Consider the following 13,713-nt stretch of genomic DNA (forward strand, 5'->3'; position numbering starts at 1 on the left):
CAAGCTATTTCCTATTTTTCACACATTAGTGTGAAAACTACCTTTGTCCTTCTGATGACAGTTGTGCATGCTGACTGAAAACTTTTGAGCTTTTTTTTAAGTTTATTTATTTACTTTGAGAGAGAGAGGGAGAGAGAGAATCCCAAGCAAGCTCCACACTGTCATAACAGAGCCCAATATGGGGCTCAAACTCACACACTGTGAGATCATGACCTGAGCTGAAATCAAGAGTCAGATGCTTAGCCAACCGAGCCACCAGATGCCTATTGAGATTTTGATACAATTCGTTCATTGACTTTTCATATTTGGCCTTTGGGGATTTCTTGGAACTTATTTGCTTAAAAGACCAAGATTGGACAAAATAGAGGTCAGAATCAGAAGGTATTTTCTTTGAAAACATAATAGTTTGATAGAAACATACCATTTATTGATAGTCTTCATCTACCAGTATTAATGTTTCTATGCCAATGTCTAGGGAATTGAATCTGATGGAATTTCCTGATTTCAAAGATCATTTTCAAATAGTAAGCATTTTAAAAAATACATCATTTTCCCTGAAGGCAATAAGAAAGGCTAGCTACTACATGTGAGAGCTGCTACCATGTTTTTTTTTTTTAATTAATTTGGTTTTTTGTTTGTTTTGTTATTTTGTGTGTGTGTTTGAGAGACAGAGCATGAGCAGGGGAGGGACAGAGAGAGGTTGGGGACAGAGGATCCAAGGTGGGCTCTGTGCTGACAGCAGCGAGCCTGATGTGGGGCTTGAACTCACAAACTGTGAGATCATGACCTGAGCTAAAGTCAGACGCTCAACGGACTGAGCCACCCAGGCACCCCTTATTTAGTTTTTAACTTGAGTGTTATATATCATGCTAAGGTCAAATATGCTCCTTCCTAATTACCCCATTTAATCCCTAGTGTGGATTCCAAATGGTTCTTTTCAAAAACCACTTTTAAAATGCCAGGATGCTTAGAGACATGCATTGGAAAATTTCAAAGAGTAAGCGCCAAAGCAAAGTCAATGGTTATGTTTGCCTTTGTGGGAAGGAGGCACAATATTTCTAATCAGTCACTTAGTGAGATTTTCTAAAATTGTGTATCAAGCTGTGATTTAACAGACTTAGAAAGGATAATAATCTGGAGTCACAGAAAGCTATTTATATTGGCTGAATTCTATGAAGATAAGAGCATTAGAATTTAGTGTTTACTGGGAGAAAGGACACCTGTGTTAAACCAAGTGATTACTGAAGGAGAAAAGGAAAAATTGGGGGAAACCCTGGCTTCCAACAACTGTAATTGGTTAGCACAAATTACTGAATTGGTCTGCTCTTTCCACAAATATTAACCTTAGCTACATTATGCCTGTACAGCGTATAAGCTAAATAAATAAATTCAGAAAGGGAAGCTTTGCCAAAGATGTATCACACCAATGAAATTTCTGGAACAGGAAAATGATGATTTGGGAATTATGTATGTGGACTATGGGACTAGAAAGACTTCACTGCTAAGGCCTGTTCTGCCATTAGTTGTGTGACTTTGGGAAAATTAGTTCTTTCTTTGCCTTGGATTCCTTGTCTGTACTTGGACAATATAGGTTGATTTGATATAATGATTCCAATGAAATAATGTATGCAAAGTTATGATGTTTATGTGTGTAAATAAATGAGTCCTTAGCAATGAAGGGAAATATAAGTGGGAAAATAAGAAAATAGTCATTTTAGAAAAAAAAAATTTTCTCGACATTTTTAAAGTTGGGCACAACTTGGTGAATACCTACCTAATATCTGATTTGGTCAGTAAAATATTGGCTGAGGATAAATCTACCTCAAACAAGAAACTTTACTTGGTGGCAAAACGATAGCTCCTCTACTGATTTATTTATATTTTTTATTTATTTTTGAGAGAGAGAGAGAGAGAGAGAGAGGATCTGAAGCAGGTTCTGCGCTGACAGCAGAAAGCCTGATGTGGACCTCTAATTCATGAACTGCAAGATCATGACCTGAGCCTAAGTCCAATGCTTAACTGACTGAAACACCCAGGAACCCCAAGGGTATCTGCTCTATTTAAAAAGGTGGTATTGGGAAGCATATTACTTCTTCATAGCTAGCAAAAGATCCTTAAATCAACTTCGATAGAAAGGCCTAGCATTAGAGAATGCTATGTGTGTATATATGTGTTGGGAGGTGGTGGCTTATTCCATAGCTGTACACAGGTATTGTTTTGTTTTTGTTTTTGTTTTTTAAATTGTTTTGGCCTCTTAGCTATCCATGTGGTAAAGAGAACTTAAATGATCACTTAGGGACTGAGCTTTGGTTAGTGTGGTAATCTTTTGGATAGTTCATAAATATTCCAATTCTCCCCTTTTCTGACCCATGGGAGGACTTTATTTCCTTACCCCATTTGGAGTTAGACATGTCCATATGCTTGATCTGGTAAATGAAATAGGATAGGTGGTGATAAGACTCACATCGCATTTCTGCTGTTTTTGTCACCAAGGAGGTGCATGTTGAAGTGGAATCTACGTGAGCCAACTGCCAGCTGGTATGGAGCATGTGTTGTGAATGAGAAAACAAAATTGTCAGCCAATGAGATTTTGGTGTTATTATTGAAGAAGAGGTGAGCCTATGCTGACTAAGCTAAGCAGGACAGGGCCAGGTGTCTACTATGTCTACTGTGGATGAACACAGATTCTGAAGTAACCAGGTGACACAATAGAACTACCTAACTGATACTTAACAGAGAATGATTCTTCAAAGATGCAGCCCACAAACAAAACAAAACAGAATAGAAAACCCTTCAGTATCGATGTCCTGGGAGCTCTTCCATTTGCACCAGGATTTGCCCTCCCTATCAACTACTGTCTAGCTTGGGTGATTGGTCACAGGCTTCTTCTTATATAATCCCTAATTCAGACTACTATCATTGACAAAACAAGATTGTGGAAATAATGACCTCTTTTTTATCACTTTCTACATCTCTCGATCTTGCCACCTCCCCCTCTACATTCTGACTTCCTTCCCTTCCTTCTTTTATGGAAAAAACAAAACAAAACTGAGTGCCTACTATGTGCCAGGCACTGTACACACTTCTATAAGCACAAAGCCAAAGAACTATGTTTTGGCTTCAGAGGAGCTTCTATTTAGTTAATGGCATAGTCTGACCTCTCTAAACAAATAATGCTAATATCAAATGGTAAGCATTGTACTTGAGATATTTACAGATAACATGTGGGCTTAGAAATAACATGGAATGACTATAATCTTATATGGCTGGGCCTTGACATTTAAATCAGTCTCAACAACACATAAACATCTTAAGTAAGATCTACAGTTAGTAGTAGCCTTTCAAACTTTACTAAGTCATAACTTTGGAAACATTTTGAGTGGGCAGAGACCATTATTTTGAAACATAAAAAAGAATGATTAAATACATAGAGTATTTGAGGAATGTATGAGAAGTGCCGATTTCATTCTGTTAGGCCAGGATGTAGACCCTTCCAACTCACATGATCTTCTCACTATTAATCACATCTGAAAGTGACAATAGGTGGAAATAATCAAATAACAAAGAAGATACATAAACATTGGCAAATGATTTGGGCTGTTACCAGGATCAGATGTTAGAAAATATTTTACAGAAGCTTGTACATTTAAAAGCCAAAAACTGTGACTAAACTGTGATTAAAGGAATTTGCTACTTTAATTTTAATTAAGTTTCATCAACCAAGGGTAGAATTACAATTAATGTGAAGAAAACTATGGAATATGCTTTTTGTTGTTTTTTTTTTTTTTATTCAGCAAAGCATACATTTTAAGAACATAAAATCGTTCAGGAAAAAAAAAATCTCTGCTGATACCACAGTGCAAGCCAAACACAGCTGTTTCCCTGCTGATAACATATTATGACTTTTAGTTTTGGCATGTAGAGGTCAGAGCAACTCACAGACTTAAAATATATATATAATCAAAGATTCCAAGCGCTTGTTTGGGAAATGTCATTAGGAAGGAGTTGTAAAACTGTGAATGGCTTCTAGAATGCAATTTACTGAATCAGTCTTTGTTCTCACAAACTAGAGTAATCTCATCCCTTGACAGTTGAAAATATATATAATCCCTATTTTTACAGTCAGTGAGCCACAGCTAATTCTCATCATTGGTGGGATTGACAGAGTTTTCACTTTCTTTGCCTGCTGTGCTGTGTCCCCGTTGGCTTGGAATAGCAGGTAGCACTCGGTTTGTCCTCAGAGATTCTCCAGATAGAACTGAGGAGAAAGAATAGAAGGAGAGACTTTCAGGGTTTACTTCTGTGAGAGTCTCAGGAGAATTGGTGGGGGGAAACAATGTTATGTCTTAAGGAGTGGAGGCATTTCTAAGAAGCTTGTCTGGTAAGAGCCTGGCTGCAGGAGAAAGCTGTATATCTGTATCTATTCAGGCTCACCACGTGCCATCAGGGATGTCAAATATGTACAAATACAGGACAGAGCCAAGTTTGATCAAAACATGATTGGGCTGTACGTTCCTGGCAGAGCTCTCTTTTCCTGGGGTGGAGCAGCTGTTGATGGCCAAGTCAGCACAATGCTCTAAATGAGCCCCAAGACATTTGTACTGCACTTCTATGCAAGCCTCAAAAGGTTCTCGGTTTCTTTTAGGAAAAGCACTGTGTAGCTTTCCATTTCTTTTTCGCAGAGCTAAACTTGATCAAAGTCTTTATCTTCTCTTCCCTCCTTAAATTTAATTGTGAAGACCAAAGCTCCTGGGCTCTGCCAAAGAAAATCCCCTCTCTGGCTTCTCCAAGCCTCACCAGGATTCGAGGCTGACCGGCTACTTAATTAGATGTCTTTGTGAGTACATTTCTGTTTAAAGACAAGGTCAGGCTTGAATTTCATCCAGTGATTGAATTCACACCATCCAAAACTCTCACTTTACATAAATCAGAAAAAGCTGAGGAATGCATTTTGGTTTCTGCTACTAACTCTGTGAATTTGGACATGTATCTCCACCTCTCCCTTTCCTTATCTGCATAAAGACAGGGTAATACTAAGACCCCGTGGATTACTGATTTTACCTAAGGAATCCTAGAGCTCTCGATTGGTACCATCCAAACTACAGCCTGGGGCAGGAAAAGATGTATTGGATATTAATTCTTTGCAAATAGTTGCCAGTATTTTCCATATGTTATCTTGTGTAACGCTCCCAACAACCTTATCAGGCTGGCACTACTCTTACAGGCCAAGGAAGGAAATTGAAGGTTAAGAAACTTGTTTGAACAGGGCAGTTCCTAAATCTTTCAACCTCTGCAATTAAGAGGTTATGGCAAGGGATGGGGAAGATAAGACATTGCGTGTCTGCATACATGTTATAAATGAGTGGGCTGGGATAGAAAGAAAAGGAAGGAAGGAAATTAGAATCCAGTAAGTATTGCTTGTTTTCATGAGGCAGCTGACTCATAGTCCTATAGTTTTGCTCCTGGCTCTGCTACTTACTACCTAAATAATGTTGGGAAAATCATGCAACCTTTCTGAACTCAAGTTTTCTCATCTGTACAATGGGAATAATAATAGAACCTGCTTCATAGTATAGATATGAAAATATACAAATTCAGAATTTCTGGGTGTGGGGATCAGAAATCTACTCTATAACAAGTACCCCAGGTAATACTTAAGTACACTCAAACTTGAAGATCACTGGCTGAATAGAATATTTTTAGTATTTTATATTGTGAGAAATTTTTGTACAAAATATTATAAAATAGATCAACAATGTCAGGAGTAATATAGGTGAACAACATCTACTTGATTATTCCTTTCTGTTTAGGGATGTGTAGCCTCTGAGTACAAAGATGATACATATTTCCATCTGTTCATTGTAATAGGGAAACCAATGTCAAGAGACCAATCTTAAGAATTTTTAAAGCACCTTCTTAAACACATTAAATAGTACATAGCAAAATAAACTTCTGTTGTTGTTTTTATAATCCAAACATAAAAATTCCTCAAGGGAGGGAAGTATTCTTTTTTTTTTTTTTAAATAAGCATTACCAAGTTGGATGAAGCTTTAAAGAACTGTCTCTATTCTATTTTCCTGTAATTTACAAGTTTTGGCACCTGATGTTCCCTTGAAAAATGAAAGTAAACTGAAATAACAGTTGTGTTTAGACATGTTAACACTTGCAAAGGTAGCTGAAGAAGATTCATAATACTTACATTTTTGGTCTGGTAAGGGAGCTAGGTTGTTCCGGGTGAAAGGATGACCCCTGATTTGGGGTCTGTTTGGGGACAGATGCTGAAAATTTTGTCCTGGGGACAAACATAATTGTATCAATAATTTGAGATGCAACCAAGTGCAAATTGTAAAATCCAATGGATAAGATAATCATAAAATTGTTAGTGATCACTAAACTTAAGATACTAATAACAACAGGGGCACCTGGGTAGCTTAGTCGGTTAAGCGTCTGACTTCGGATCAGGTCATGATCTCAAGGTTCGTGAGTTCGAGCCCCACATTGGGCTCTGCGCTGACAGCTCAGAGCCTGGAACCTACTTCAGATTCTGTGCCCTGTCTCTCTGCCCCTCCCCTGCTTGTGCTTTGTCTATCTCTCAAAAATAAATAAACATTAAAAAAAATTAAAAAACAGATGCTAATAACAACAAAAATAATAGTAGCTACACCTTACTGGTTTTTATTATATGCCAATCACTAGTTAAATGAAAGAAAAGAGGGGCGCCTGGGTGGCTCAGTCGGTTAAGCGTCCAACTTCAGCTCAGGTCACGATCTTACAGTCTGTGAGTTCGAGCCCTGCGTCGGGCTCTGTGCTGACAGCTCAGAGCCTGGAGCCTGCTTCAGATTCTGTGTCTCCCTCTCTCTCTGCCCCTTCCCTGCTCATGCTCTGTCTCTCTCTGTCTCAAAAATAAATAAAAACATTAAAAAAAAATTTAAAAATGAAAGAAAAGAACATCAGAAATCATTTCTTGAATAAATCAGTTTAAATATAACTTCATAAACAAGCACAGTTGGCCACCCACTCTATAAAACTTAAAAGCTTGAAAAAAAACATAGGGCATAAAGTACAACCCATCAGTCAAATCTGTGCTAAATGATACAGATAAGTAGGGGATATTCTTTCAGACCAGGGTTTCTCAATGCTGGCTGCACATAAGAATTGTCTGAGGAGTTTTGCTGCCCTAGCCAAATCCCAGATCAATTAAAAAAGAATCTCTGGGACTGGGATAGGGCATCAGATTTTTACTGGTTCCCAAAGGATTCTATTGTGTGGTAGGATTGAGCATCACTGACCTAGAAGATGGATCTGGGTGAAGTCACCTGGGAGATTGCTATTCTCTAATTTAGGCCATAAGTAGTGCTGTGCTGGAACCATGTATACTGGCTCTTGGGAACCGATGGTTAAAATTTTAGGAATTTAGTGAGCTGGTTGACCTCACAGTGGTGGCTCAACATTGGCCATAGTGGAAGTATTTATACCATGAAAATCAGCAAGCACTGATTTTTCTCCCAGAGAGCCAGCTGTTCAACATTTATCAACAGACTACTGATTACAGGAGATAGAGCTAAATATCTGAAAATAGAAAAAATACCCAAGTTATTCAGGTCCTTATACATAGTTGACCAAATGGGACAGGATTAGACTTTTTGCCAACTTGGACAAGAGATTCTCCCTCTCTAAAATTTCCTTATGTACAAAATGGTGAAAATAATTGTGTCTGTTTTTTTCACGTGTCCTAAAAATTAAGTAGGAGAACAAATGTAAAACATGTAGCTTACAAGGTTAACACTCAATAAGCATTAGCAATTATTACATTTTTATTCTGTAGCGTGTTTAACACGATCTCTGGGAGAGTAGGGAATGTATTCATTTAATTTGTTGCCTCGTAGTCTTGAAAGAATCAGAACACTACAGTACTGCTCATAGGTTTAATTCTTCTGTTTGGACCAAGTCGTCCTTAGATAAGGGGAAACAGAAAAAGCATTAGCCAAGATCCACTGTCCGTCTGCTTAGGTGAGTCCAAAGGCATATTATAGGAGCAGTAATCTGAGCACTGCCATTTGATGAAGACTGAGCAAAACTTCCAGTCTCTCTGGTGGATATTATATTTTCATTCCTTTGTATCCTAAAGGTCAAATAACTTAGCAAACTATTATTTAAAAAGAAAACATTCCTCAGTAGAATAATAGTGAGTAATTACAGTAAGTAAGTAAGCACCCTTATCAACTCATACCTTATTTATCCATGAATTGACCAGAAATTTGCAAAACCAAGAAATGAGATAATGGTAATTATGGATAATGTTTATTGGGCTATTGTCGGGGACTGGGCTCAATCCTATATGCATAATCTCATTTAATCCTAACAATCACTTTCCCTTGTGAGATAGATACTATTATCATCCCTGAGGATACTGTGGCTTGGAGGAGTTCTCAAAAGTGCTCAAGGTCATATAATGGAAAGTGACAGAGGCTGGGCTCCAATTTAGGTCTGTCTGACCTAGAACCTATCCTGCCTTCCTAGCAGCCAAAGCAATTTTGGCAGGATGAGAGAAGTGGGCAGAAACAGGTTATGGCAGTGATTTGGGAAGTGAAAGCAGAGCTCAACTTCATTCTGCACTGGCATTTGGCTCAGTTTTGAAGGAGGAGGTAGAGCTGTGTGCAGTCCATCTGTGCTGCAGGCACTGAAAGGGACCTCCAGCCTGTGGGGACAGGGTTGAGGACTACTGTCCTAGACTTCAAAGGCAGAAAAGGTTTTCAACTAAATCCCTTTGTTCAACAAGTAAATAAATTCAGCACTCCTCTGTTGTGTGCTCACCATATTCCTGAGCCTAGAGTACAAAGAGGAGAAGGCAAGATGCTCAGGAGGTGATTACAGTGTACGTTGGAAGAAAAACAGGTTAACGGATACTTTTGGAGCCCATGAGCAGTGCCGTGAGGGCATCACACAGAAAAGAGGGGTCCAGACAGGTGGAGGTGTCTTAACTCCCACAGAGCTCACTTGAATGTCTGCTCTGTCACTTCCTACCTAGCTCTGTGACCTACTGAGTGGTGGGCTAACCTCTCTATGCCTCAATTTCCTCATTTCCAGAATAGGGATTAAAGACTCCTCTTCTGCAGTATTATTGAAGGGGAAGTACGCAGTTCAGTTTGCCATCTGCCCCCCAGGAGGCTCAACAAGGTAGAACTATTCTTCTATGATTCACAGTAAGAAAGAGCCACACTTCCTATAGAGGTCAGGGTGACTTTCAGAGAAGTTTTGAGGTGGTTCTTAAAAGTCTGTACAAGTCTGTTAAGCCGACAGTGGACAGAAGCTAAAAATAACATGGGCACTGACATCATAGAGTGAAAGGTATGGGTTGTCAGGGAACTGAGAGATATTCAAGGAACTGTTCAGGGGGATGGGGGAAAGGATTAGAGATGTGAGTCACAGAAGCTGACAACAGAAAGTGAGGCCCTGCCATGCTGGAAGGATTTTGTTTACCAGCTCAAGAATCTGGCTTTTGTCCTGGAAAAGATGTAGCACCTGTGATGGGTTTCAACTGAGGGATCACTAGATCAGCCATACACAGGGAGGAGGCTGCATTGTTGCTAGGATATGTTGGAAAATTAGGGAGAAGGAAGTTCTCTCTTAAGGGAGAAGGGAAGTGAGAGCTTTCTTGCTTTCTGTGTGATGGCTTGTAAATAACCAGGCTGGTAGCAAACACCTCAGAGCTTTCTGTTCCATTTTCTCTGAAAGCTGTTTGCAATGAATTAAGCTGATGTGCTCCAAATTTCCTCATTAGGCTAAGTGCCTCACCCCCCATCTCTCTCCATCTAGCCCACTGACAGGTCTCAATGAATGTTAAGCAATAATCATTACAGCTCAATGTTCAGGGTTGCTGATGCAAGCACAGGTTAATGGCTGCCAGGAATTCAAACAGTGGCAGTGCTAGCTAGCCCTTATTATTTCTACTAAATCCAGGTCAGGAAAAGAGAAAATCCTATGCTAAAGCTACTATCCAAGTTCAAATCAGTGGTGCAATGGTATGACTTAGGTTATCCAACTACTTTACTGTATTAGGCTTTCATATCACACATGATCTTAACCAAAAGGCTGAGAAGCGATAGGCTTTCATATCAAATATGGCAGCTCAGTGTAGAAATCTACTGTTTCAACCTGCCTAGACTAACACTAAAACCACCCAAGTGAGCCTCCTAATCATAGTCCAGAGCCTAGGTAGTTGCCAAAACATTTCAAACTGAGTTAAAAATGTCCACAAAAATAAAATCCGTAAGGCAGGAAAATCTTTTTTGTTTTGGGGAGGACAACGTCATTTCTCAGACAAGTACACTGTGGGTAATTGGTAAGCTTACTACCAAACTGGACTTTCAGAGAAATACATTGCCATGGTGATACCTTCCTATTTTGGAGATCTGGGTTCAAGTACAGAATATGTCATCAATTAGTTGTAAAACTTGGAGCAAACTGTTTTAACTCTTCTAGGCCATGTGAATTATAACTGAAAAGAGCCTGATGAGGTATAATGGTCCTAGCCTCTGGGTGAGTAAGAAACTGTGGCTCAGAGAGATATGTCTTGTTTTATCAGTTGGGGCTCACCCAGGAAAAAAGAGACCTCTCTTGGTTTTTGGAACAGAGGGAATTTCATACAGAAACTTGTTTCTATTGGTGTTAGAAAAACTAAGAAGCCAAACAGAAGAGAGGGTAGAGGACAATCCAGAGATCAGCCACTGCAAAAAAAAAAAAAAAAAAAAAAAAAAGCAACCATCTCTAGGCTGGAGAGATAAGGGGAAAGGATGGTGTTAAAGCTAGTGGGGGCCAGAGCTACAGAGTGAGCAGCTGTGTAGAGGGAGCATGAAGGAGATGGAACAACTGTGGGAGCTTCCAGAAAAAGCACAGGGCCATTGTGGACAACTACACTGTTTTCCCTCCTTCTTCTGCTCTTCTTCATCTGCCAGTGCCTCCTGATACTTGGCCAAAAGTACCTGGGAGCAGCTGCAAGGGAGCTTGGGAAGTGTCATTCCCTGAGAGACAGAATAGGGCTGGAGGGAAAAACTAGATGTGAGAGCAATCAGGCAGTTGACTAGCACATTTACTTAAGTTTCATCATCTTTAAAACAAGGTGATTCCTAGCTTGTAACTAAACCATAGTGCTTAGTATAGGGCCTGACACATAGTTTTAAAAAACCAAATACTTTGTTCAAATCACTGTGCTAAGTATTTTACCTGTATCACCTCTTTTAATTTAACAGCAACTCACAACGCTATAGTTAGGTATGGTTAGGTATTTCCTCCCATATTTTTCAGGTGAAGAAACAAAAGCCCAGAGAGATTAAGTAACAGCACCTAAGTGACAGAACCAGAATTTGAACCCAGATGTCTTAGCCCTTGTAGTAGTCCGCCTCTTGACAAATTAGAATGGCAGACCCTCTAACCATTTAATGAATAAGGTCCTTTCCATTTCAAAACCCTATGATCTTGTAACTAAACATGATAAGAAAAGTACCTTGAAGTCAGTTGCATAATCACTTTAGCAAATCCATATCTTTTAAAACTCATTTATAGGCTGAAGATTCTTGGGAGATTTATCTTACCACAACTCAGTTGCCTAGAATGGCTCCTAGCTATTATCAGTGCTTAAAAACATTGGTTGAAGGGGCACCTGGGTGGCTCAGTCAGTGAAGCATCTGACTTCGGCTCAGGTCATGATCTCCCAGTTTGTGAGTTTGACCCCTGCGTTGGGCTCTATGCTGACAGCTCAGAGCCTGGTGCCTGCTTCAGATTCTGTGTCTCCCTCTCTCTCTCTGCCCCTCCCCTGATTTCACTCTGTCTCCCTCTCTCTCAAAAATAAATAAACTTAAAAACATTGGTTAAAAAATAAATGCTTTGATGTAGCCACAGCTAATTATTTAAGATTCTCTTGGAGAATTTTGCTTCTTTTCTACTATTCTGCCACTCCAGGACTTTTCAAGTCACTTCACTGGCAAATGAAGCTAATTTTCAAACCGAGTTTATTGAATTTCATTTTATTTCCAATAATACAGAAAGTTTTAGATAGTACAAATGCCATAATCTACTAGTTCTTTATCCACTATCAAATCTCTCTTCTCTCTTAGAAACAAAAATCCAACTTTTGAGGGACAGCCGCATGCTGAGATAAAAGACTGCAATTCCCACTCTCCCGTGCCAATAGGCGTGACCATGTGATTAAAGTTCTGGCCAATGAGATGTAAACAGATGTGTGGACTTAAGGGCAATGATGTCTTAACGGGAGCTGATTCAGCTGGGAAAATCCATGTTTCCCTTCTCTCTTTCTTTCCTCCTTCTCTGTTAGCCTTAATGGACCGTGAAATAACCTGAAGAATGGAAGTCATATGGTAAGCTGTGGAGCACCCAGGAGGAAGGAGCCTAGGTTTTTGGTGATCATGGAGCTACCAAACACCTGGGAACTACCTACTTCAGACTTCTTTCCTATGAGAGCAATACATTTCTATGTTGTTTAAGCCATTGTTACTTTGGTTTCTTTTACAGGCGGCTGAGCCCATTCCTAACTGATAGAAAAAGACAGGCTCTCTTGGGAACAGAAAAAGAATGAGATTTTCACAAATTTCAAAAGATTTTCAAAAGAGGAGATATTAGCCAGGACAGGACCAACTCCAGAAAGGAGGATGGGATGAGGCCCTGGAGACCACTAAAGTATCAAAAGAAGACTAATATCTTTCCTTCCTGATCCTTCTGTAGAACAAAAGCAAAAACATTACCTATGGCACTAACCACATACTTTAGTGCTTTGTGGAGGAAGTGAAATGTTGCGTGGAGTTTTTCTCAGACACCATGATGTCTGTTTCTCACACATACATGTAAATATGTATGAAGGGAGTCATACTCTACCTCTACCTGTTTCAGACACCAGACCAGGCACACATAAATGAGGGAAGAGAGCCAGGCTCATGCTGCATATTAAACAGGAAGGAATATTTCTTTCTTTTTTTTTTTTTAGGAAGGAATATTTCTTATTTCCAAATATATATATTCCTCCATTTCTTTTTTTAAAAGATTTCATTTCTTTATTTTCAGAGAGAGAAGGAAAGTGAAGAGTGAGTGTGAGTGGGCGAGAGGCAGAGAGAGAGAGGGAGAGAGAGAATCCCAAGCTGTCAGCTTAGAGCCCGACACAGAGTTCAAACCCACAAACTGTGAGATCATGACCTGAGCTGAAACCAAGAGTCAGATGTTCAACTGACTGAGCCACCCAGGTGCCTCATCCCTCCTCCACTTCTTACAATACACATAGCCCTCTCAGTCTTTCATTCTTCTATGTTTGACAGAAATGCAGGTTCAAGATACATCATTTTTTTCTCTTAACCCTACTATGAGAAAAACAACAGAGACACATTAATGAAGAAAAACTGACACTCCTTGGAGAGATACTAGAGACTGTTGTGGACTGGGTTGAACTGGGGACAGTGATGTCTAGCTGGTGTTCAAGGGGACAGTGGGTATTCATATCTGGCCTATTATTACCAAGTGGAATTTGGGTTCAGTGTTGCCAGGCTTTTTAATTTTTCAGAAAAGGCTAGAATTTTCTATTTTTTATGTAATACTTGATGATTTTTAAATATTGGCAATTAATTCACTTGAAAACAAAACAAGATTCTGTGGCAATGAACTAATTTTGGAAGCTGTTTTGCAGCCTCTGCTTTAAAACAATGTTTCCCT

The 13,713-nt window shown here is 39.4% G+C and overlaps 1 protein-coding gene across 7 annotated transcripts in view; it reads right to left on the reverse strand.

Moving 5' to 3' along the window:
* Positions 1–3,782: 3,782 nt before the first annotated feature.
* The window catches only part of ANKRD55 (ankyrin repeat domain 55), a 266,719-nt gene continuing 256,788 nt past the window's right edge, over positions 3,783–13,713 (reverse strand). For 5 of the 7 annotated variants that reach the window (XM_047841107.1, XM_047840811.1, XM_047841042.1 and 2 more), the window contains 2 exons: positions 6,200–6,292; positions 3,783–4,258 (listed from right to left, as the gene is read on the reverse strand). In XM_047841107.1, coding sequence (XP_047697063.1) covers positions 4,137–4,258; positions 6,200–6,292 — 215 coding nt within the window. In that variant the 3' untranslated portion in view covers positions 3,783–4,136. Of the gene's footprint in view, positions 4,259–6,199; positions 6,293–7,835; positions 7,954–13,713 lie in introns of those variants that run through there. The other 2 variants (XM_047840891.1, XM_047840973.1) reach the window with 2 other exon arrangements.

The sequence above is a fragment of the Prionailurus viverrinus genome, chromosome A1 (genome assembly GCF_022837055.1).
Source record: "Prionailurus viverrinus isolate Anna chromosome A1, UM_Priviv_1.0, whole genome shotgun sequence".
NCBI lineage: Eukaryota > Metazoa > Chordata > Mammalia > Carnivora > Felidae > Prionailurus > Prionailurus viverrinus.